Here is a 9134-nt window from a genome sequence, read left to right on the forward strand (position 1 = left end):
ACAGTATTGGCCGTCTAATCTCTGAACAAAACCTTAAAAATTAGACGCACATTCTACTATGTCGCAGTAGTTTATTACATTTTTTAAAGATATTTTGGGGGGCTTTTCTGCCTTTAATTGATAGCGAACAGGAGAGATGAACAGGAAAAAGGGAGAGAGAGATGGGGTGAGACATTCAGCGGAGGTCGTAAGGAACGGGAATCGAGCCTGTGACGTGACGTCAGTCAGTTGTGTTCCTCTAGTCTAGACCAGGGGTGTCCAAACCTTTTTCAAAGGGTACCAAGGGCCAACTGCACCTCCTGTCATACTGATTATAACAAAGTCACATACAAATGGATCACATTATAACCATTTTATTTAACTACAGTGCCATATCAATTAGACTTGTACGTGCATGCGTGTGTGCGTGCAGTGACAAGATGTGGAAATTCACAGAAAAGGCATCGCACCTGTTGCTACGTAATAAACAACAATGCAACATGTCCAATCAGGTGAAAGTCTCAAGCATACATTTGAAATGTAATACATCAAGTACTATGAGAACATCAAGTTGGCAAACATCACACAAAAATTAACCAGTCAATGTCAACTAGATCTAGACAATGAGAAACTATAGTGGCCATGAACAGCAGGTGAAAAACGCGTGAATTCCGTTTGTGTCCGAGCATAGGCATGGTAACGCCCCGCCTGCCTGTGATTGGCCTACCGACACTGCCCGTCTTGACTGTCCTAGTGGCCTTCAGTCCTCCGAGGTGGGAAATAAATAATACAAGTAGTAGGCCTATGGTATGATACAAGAGAACGCTAACTTGTAAGTTTTATTTTTGTAGAAGAGGCAAACTAATATTGTTTATGCCGTTTGCTTTGATAGAATAATTTGTTGATTATTGTGTAATTTGTTTGTATGTGTAAACTTGAAACATTATTGCAGCCTAATATAAAAAGGTCTATTTTCCCTTCATCTTTTTTCCTTTTTAGTGTAATAGTATTAGTTTACTATAATTAGATGAATGCACGATAATCAAAACTTAACACTTTATTTAGAACACACCCAAATCAAATCATAGTACAACATATGTGTTCAATCAATTATTCAATCAAAGCAAACGGCATAAACAATATTAATTTGGCTCTTACAAGTTAGTTACAAGGCTGCCTTCTGTCACTCGTGCCAAGCTGTCATTCTCTTGTAGCCTATTATTTATTTCTCAAACTCACCACAGAGTAGACGGGCAGTGTCAGTAGACCAATCACAGGCAGGCGGGGCGTTACCATGCCTCAGCCATGCCTATATATGCTCGGACACAAACGAGATTCACGCTATAAAAACAACTCACTTAGTATCACACCACCATTAGGCTAATGCCATCATCAAGTGTGAGTTAAGATGTCTATGTGACTCTGTCCCAGGGCTGTGCAGAGAGCACTGAGAGGGCAGAGGCCCAAACTCCAAAAAAAAGACAATGTAAACATTAAAATATATTGATAACAGCTATTTTTACAGCCTGGCATTTGTTTTTTTGGGGGGGTAAAGGTAGCCTGGTTAATAAACCAGACCGAATCAGCCGTTGGCAAAAAAATAATTGCCTGCCAGCGGATTAGGGTCTGGCGAGGCTCAGTAGCACGCCTCTTTCCTACAACCGAGAACAGGTCGGGCCAATCGGGACACGGTATGCAATATGGGCGGGCTTTGGTACAGTGACGTTCAATGCTTGAGACTTTTGACTGACAGTAGCTCTGACCAATTGCGTCAAAGAGAAAATGTTTGAACCCGCCCCCCGGGAAATGAAATCCAAGTGGAGCCAGCCCAGACTAATATACCGCGACAGTGTTGTGTGATATTAGTCTGGCTTATTAGCCAGGCTAGGGTAAAGGGGCACTTAGGCAAAAGAGCAGGTGCCTAAGCCCCAAAAGATGGGGGGAATTGTCTAATTGAGACATGCAAATAAAATACAGCATTATACCTCCACTTCCATTATCAAAGAGTTTCATCTTATGTTGATTCTTTGATGTTTCTGACATTTGCATAAAGTGCATCAGCTGTACGTTGGGGTCTTGATGAGTCTGTGACTGAAACATGAGTTGAAAGATGATTAGAAGCTTTGCATGTGGGCCAACAGTTTGATGAATGCGTTGGTGTTTTTATCTCTCAATTGGTTGTGCCAGAGTTGTGTTGTTCATTGGGTTCAATTCTCATTCCAGCTTAATAAATCACATATACAGTGATTATCTGTTTACTGGCACATGTCCCCAATATATGAATAACTGTATGAATGAATAACATGATAATATATTTAAACAGTATACTGTACCCTTTGGAACGTGATGAGATCGATCCAGTACTTCATAGACGCTCGTGTTGCCTAAGTGGACACATTGTTTATTTTTTATTTTATTTCAAACATTACGGTGATGGACTTATTGCACTTATTGCCAGCTAATGTTAGAAATTAAACTATTTTAATTTTAAAAAGTGTTCTTAATAAGCAACATGATTGGTTCAAAGACTGACCGTGTCGCAGTGGGCAGTACATGTCATCCTGATTGGTTCCCTGAGGCTGAATGGGTCTGTAAGAAGAAAAAAAAGAAGAATTTTATATATATATATATATATATATATATATATATATATACGCACGCACGCACGCACGCACGCACGCGCGCGCGCACGCGCACACACACACACACACACACACACACACACACACACACACACACACACACACACACACACACACACACACACACACACACACACACACACACAGTATATGGAATCTAAAGCCATGTTCAATATACAAAGATCAATACTTTACTTACTTGACACAACATGGATCTGTTAAGAAAAAAAGCAGAAGAAAAAGGCCATCTTCAGTAAGTAGTATGTACATCTTTAATGCTTCACATTGCTCACAGCCGAACTCCAAAAGCCATGCCTGGCAGGGATCTGCACTCTGAGGAGTGCACCTTTCTAGTTGAGAAATAAACTGTTTCCCGTTGGGATCTAATAATCACCATGTCAGGGTTTATTTGTCAATAATGACCTGCTCCCCATTGATTATTATCAATAATGACCTGCTCCCCATTGATTATTATCAATAATGACCTGCTCCCCATTGATTATTATCAATAATGACCTGCTCCCCATTGATTATTATCAATATTGACCTGCTCCCCATTGATTATTATCAATAATGACCTGCTCCCCATTGATCATTATCAATAATGACCTGCTCCCCATTGATTATTATCAATAATGACCTGCTCCCCATTGATCATTATCAATAATGACCTGCTCCCCATTGATTATTCCTTGTGTATGGGAAGCCTTTACTGCTTCTCTAAATGGCTGCCTGGACATTAATGACATACCTTTGCACTTCTTCCAGAGACACAGGCCCAGGATCAGCAGAAAGATGGAGATTCCAACTGATATCAGAGCGAAATAGAAATATGGAGTGTCCGGATGGTTGTTGTCTGCAGCAGAAGAATGAGACACATATTCCTCTTAAACGCACATTAAGAGCTGTGAATCTATTTTAATGTCAGTCATTTCAATTTCAGCCTCAATAGGCTTCTATTCATGCTAAAAGTAGAGAGACACACACACACACACACACACACACACACACACACACACACACACACACACACACACACACACACACACACACACACACACACACGCACGCACAGGGATAGAAAACGTGATACAACAATCTCACCTGTCACATGCATCCAGCTCTGTGGTGACTCTCCAAGGCCAGAGACGTTACACTTGTAGAGTCCTTCACCAGACTTGTAAACACTGTGGATGGTGATCTGTCCTGTAGACTCAGTGCCGATGAGGGATCCGTCTTTATAGAAATCAGCTGGGCGGCCAGAGGACGGTTTAGTGGTCGTCTTGGTTCTGTACCAGCAGCGCAGAGTGACATCACTTCCTTCCATCACAGGAAGTACAGGCATCACCAGGATCACAGCTCCAGCTGAACAATGATAAATAACATCAGAATAGAAGAACGTTAGACTGAGGTTACATCACTCTGAACAACACTACCATGATGAGGTTTTGATATGTAATGGTCTTTTCACAATCACATCATCAACAGACAAGTACACTGAACAAAGTTGTTGATTTGCTGAACGTACCAGTCACAGTCATATTCACAGTGTTACTCTTTCCCTTTGAGGATTCACACCAGTAAACTCCACTGTCAAAATATAACAGCATGGAACTGACAAGACATCCTGTGTTGTTCACCCTCCTCCCCCAGCGATCACCACTACCATCCCTTCCACACTCTGAGGTGATGTCCTGGGTGTTGGTCCTCTTCAGTCTCCACACAGTGGAGTCAGACAGTCTGTCCTCACAGCTCAGAAAGACAGACTCATTTTTAAAGAACTGAGATCTGTCAGGGCTGAGTCTGAGAGAGGACATGGAACTGACCACTAGAGAGAGAGAGAGAGAGAGAGAGAGAGAGAGAGAGAGAGAGAGAGAGAGAGAGAGAGAGAGAGAGTTGCTTATACTTCCATCTCAAATTTAAGTAATACAAAAGTAAAATAATACAAGTAAAGGCCTATACTCCAGATAAGGTGGCTCACCCCAAACGCATCTCTCTATAGGTTTAATGTTTGTTTTTAGTTCAATGTTTGTTTTAAAAACACAAATTGACAATGACGGGAACATTTACATAGTGTGCCTCATCACGTCATATTGTCTCTTTATTGTTAATGGCATTTAATGTTTGTGTTGGCACCGTTTGTTTTACATCACCATTACGTCACCCAATCAACATGAGTTAGACTTTAAAACATTAGCGCCCCTCACTTCACACGGGTGTGATTTTTACTTCACACATCTGTTTTACACATCTCTCACCTACAACTGGAGTATGAATATAGGCCTTTACTCATCATCCAATGATCAACTGCCATGCAATTAATTAATTAATTCACTTCCACGTTAATTAATGTGGAAAGAAAGCCCTGACCCTATACATACAACATGGTAGAATATTATGTACCTTAACCCTGTAACACCCAGCGTTGCAATAATACAACATATTTTAATTAATTAATTTTTAAAGTTATTTTTTCACCTAAACATCATCATTGATGTTCATTGCAATGCCATTGCAATGCCATTGGTCATGATATTTGCATATAAATACCCCCCCACAGAGGCTGAAATTCACACAAATTAAAAATCTCTGGACTCTGTGCAATTTTGAATTTTTTTTTGACCTATGACCTTTGACCTTAATTTATCATCGACCTGATCATCATGTCGGGGTCTGCTGAAGGTGACCCATAAGGCCAAATATAGCGCCACCAGGAGGCCGACTTTTGTAAAACACATTTTTTGATATTACTCCTCCATATTTTGTCCAAAAATCCCGCAAATCGTTACACAGTATCTCTATAGTCATGTGATCAAGTCACATCTGTCCGATATTGCATATTCCATCCTGATTGGCTAACAGTGACTTTCAAAATTTGCAGGATTGGCCCGATTTCAACAAAAAGCCTCAAATCATGAACGCAGCATGCAATTTATGTTTAATCTTTCACAGACGTTCCTACTAGGCTGAGGAATATATCCCACCTTTTCACATTGGCCTGTTATAGCGCCACCAACAAGTGGATTTTTGCAAAACACATTTTTGGAACAAAATGCCTCAAATCATTCAATTGCCATCCAAGTTGTAAGAAGAAATTGTACCCTTTTCACATTGGCCTATTATAGCGCCACCAGGAGGCCACAACCTGACCTGCCCTGGTGGAGACCTGTGCCCCGAGGGGCACTTTTTCTAGTTGTGTTTGTTTCGAATAGGTTCAGATGTCAACCACGGCCTAGTTAAAATCTGAATGCAAATTGTATTGTGCAATTATGGTGATGCTAATATGCAAGGAACATGACAATATCTTAACTAACTTAAAAACTAAACAAAAACATTAAACTAAAACGAAACTGCCATTACTTAACTAAAATAATAATATTGTTGTTATAAACTCACCATTCATATGTTGTCTCATGCCACCACCATGTCTTACCTGCTGTTGTGCTGGCATCAGTGATAGTAGTAGTAGTAGTAGTGGGTGCTTTGTAATGGTGTTGTACGTGAGTAAGAGGGAAAAGGTGGAGCATGAGACATGTCATAGAAATGGACACATATGCACAACTCAAGGTCATAAGTTCAATGAGTCATCATGTTTCACTTACGGTACTACATTCATGCTACAAGATAATAATTGTAGTATTATTATTCTACGAGAAAGCACTGCAAAGCAGAATGCCTACAACACTCCAGATTAAACAAAAGTCACAAGGTGTACGGCTGCACGGCCCAACACCCATAAATGTCCCATTGTTTACCTCCCCCAGATAGAGCAACGGACACATTTCAACCTAACAGTTCTTCCTCAGCTGAGGAAGACCTGGTGAAACGCAGTTCCTACAACAGATTACTTAATTGTGTTTGTTTCGAATAGGTTCAGATGTCAACCACGGCCTAGTTAAAATCTTCTCTGTGTAATTTGGCACCCAACAAAATTATACAAGAAATACAGAAGCTGAATGCAAATTGTATTGTGCAATTATGGTGATGCTAATATGAAAGGAACATGACAATATCTTAACTAACTTAAAAACTAAACTAAAACATTAAACTAAAACGAAACTGCCATTACTTAACTAAAATAATAATATTGTTGTTATAAACTCACCATCTAAAACGCTGAGAAATACTTCATTGTATGTGTCAACACCACTTCTCTGTATTCCACACCAGTACCGGCCTGAATCACTCTTTATCAGTTTATTTATGGTCACGAAGAACGTGTTTCCATAATCCTCAATGCTGTATTTCCCTTTTGAAACCATTTTTTTTCCTTCAGTATTGATTAGGACATCTGCATAATTACATGGATTCTTGCAGAAGTATTTGGCATTAGTAAATGCATCGCTGTGAGAGCATTTTATTGTGACCGGGCTTCCCTCCGTCCCTTCCACATCCACAGATTCAACGCCACAGAACACTGTCGGAAGGTAATGGACAAGGGTCAGCAGATATTTTCTGTTAACAATGAGTAATTGTGACAAGAGAGATTGTATGTGTTTGGGAGGCGTGGTGTAATATAATCAATAAACTTACCTCTCAGAAGAATGACTATGGCAAGGAAAACCATCTCCATGTTCATATCATTCACACACGATACAATCCTTATTGTATATTACCCAGAGTGTCCCTGTATCTCACACTCATTTACAAATGCAAAGGGAGTATGAGTTGTATTACTGTATATGTTGCAGGTTCCTCATAATTAACTCCTCTTTTTCTCTCAGTCTGCCAAGCCAGTTTCCTCTAGGTTGTGTCAACTTATGTGGCAATATTGTCATCACTTTATCTTTCAAGGCATATTTAAAAGATCTTGGCTACCCTGGCTCTCAGGGTGAAACAAAGGATGGGGGACGCATGGCACCATAATAATCAAGTGACAAGTCACAATATGTAATAAAATAAGGAAATTAGCTACATAAAATAGGTTATGGACATGAGCAGTAGTATTTGCCTGTGCAAAACCATTCAAGGCCTCCCTCCACTTCTCAGAATGTAGCTCTAACCATGTGCCAACCAGCGCATTATGACACTCATGGCTGCCTTTTTCTCTTGGCTTTGCTGATTGATTGATAGAATACTTTATGCAAAAAAGCACAGGAAAGTACAGAAAATACAAGGTCTGCTAAGAGGTTTTAAAACCCAAGAAAGCCCATGGCTTGTTTCCATTGGGGTCCTCCATATTAAATTAATCATAACATTTAATGGCATAAAAATGATACAGTCCTGCATAAACGTCATATAAATGGTTAGAAATCAAAATAAATAATAGTGTACAGTAAGGGGGGGGGGGGGGGGGCTTTGGCTTTTAATTGGGTTTTCGAATTGTAGCCACCCATACAGTAAGTGCTATTGTGCTCTTTGAGAGCTCTTGCACTGACATTTTCTGTTTTACCTCAGGACCGTTATCTTCTTATTCTTTCGTGTATCTCTGCTAATAAATGAACACATATACATGACACACTCACTGATATGATATCACAAGTCAATTTATTTATCTGAATGTACTTTAACTTACACTTATGATAAGAGGTTAAACGAGAGGTATTGCCTCTCAATCATTATGATCGATAGATAGATAGATAGATAGATAGATAGATAGATAGATAGATAGATAGATAGATAGATAGATAGATAGATAGATAGATAGATAGATAGATAGATAGATAGATAGATAGATAGATAGATAGATAGCTTTATTGTCATTCAGCAGATACATAAAATGCATAAGAGAACGAAATGTCGTTCCACTGGCTTTTAGTATGCTAGTTAAAAGAGAGCTAAAATACTATTCAAATCTAAAATCCACTTTAATTGTTGGATTGAGATGGTGGTAGATGTGCTCGTCTTGCAAGCCAAGGTTTTGGTACTGTCCTGACACATCCACATGCCCATGGTCACTGAAACCCAGACTGACACTAGTACTGTCAGCAGGCTCCCCATTCTTCAGGATAACATTGGAGTAGAAAGCAGGTGGTGGTGGTGGAGGTGGAGGAGGTGGTGGTGGTGGTGGTGGAGGAGGTGGTGGAGGAGGTGGTGGAGGAGGTAATGACACTGCTGCTCTTGTGCCTGTGCAGTCTGAGAGCTCAAGTCCAACGCTTCCAGAGGGGTTCATGGTCTCATAGTCACATGAGATCTGAGCAGGTATGCAAATCATAAAACAGGACAGGTACAATTTAAAACCCAGAGTGTTCATTTGACTCTGAGTGTAATTGAATGTAACCAAATGAACCAGTAGTACTAGTATGTATGTGTATGTGTACACTCTCAGGGTTACAAATGGATACATTCACATTTTACAGTGTAGTTTCAGATAAGGAAACTGAGTATCAGTATAGTCAACGCGCGGATGGCCATAATTTAGGTATAGAGAAGTGGACCTGATTCCGCCACCTGTCCATTGAACTCAAAGTACGGGCCAGAGATGTTGAGAGGTAAGTCCCTTTTACTTTCAACGGTGTACGTCACATTCACTGTCTAAGCCTTCATATGGGTAGGGCAGCTAGGGCCTACTTC

At 40.1% G+C, this 9134-nt stretch overlaps 1 protein-coding gene across 1 annotated transcript; it reads right to left on the reverse strand.

Moving 5' to 3' along the window:
* Window positions 1–381: 381 nt before the first annotated feature.
* On the reverse strand, window positions 382–6991 carry LOC306921947 (uncharacterized protein). Its single transcript, XM_079499290.1, has 9 exons — window positions 6727–6991; window positions 6055–6102; window positions 4150–4449; window positions 3726–3986; window positions 3373–3477; window positions 2821–2836; window positions 2513–2568; window positions 2313–2363; window positions 382–2070 (listed from the first exon to the last, which is right to left on the reverse strand). The coding sequence occupies exons 1-9, from the start codon at window positions 6881–6883 to the stop codon at window positions 1994–1996; spliced, it is 1071 nt and encodes a 356-aa protein (XP_079355416.1). The 5' UTR covers window positions 6884–6991; the 3' UTR covers window positions 382–1993.
* Window positions 6992–9134: the final 2143 nt, after the last annotated feature.

Source organism: Electrona antarctica, assembly GCF_951216825.1.
Source record: "Electrona antarctica genome assembly, chromosome: 4".
NCBI classification, from domain to species: Eukaryota; Metazoa; Chordata; class Actinopteri; order Myctophiformes; family Myctophidae; genus Electrona; species Electrona antarctica.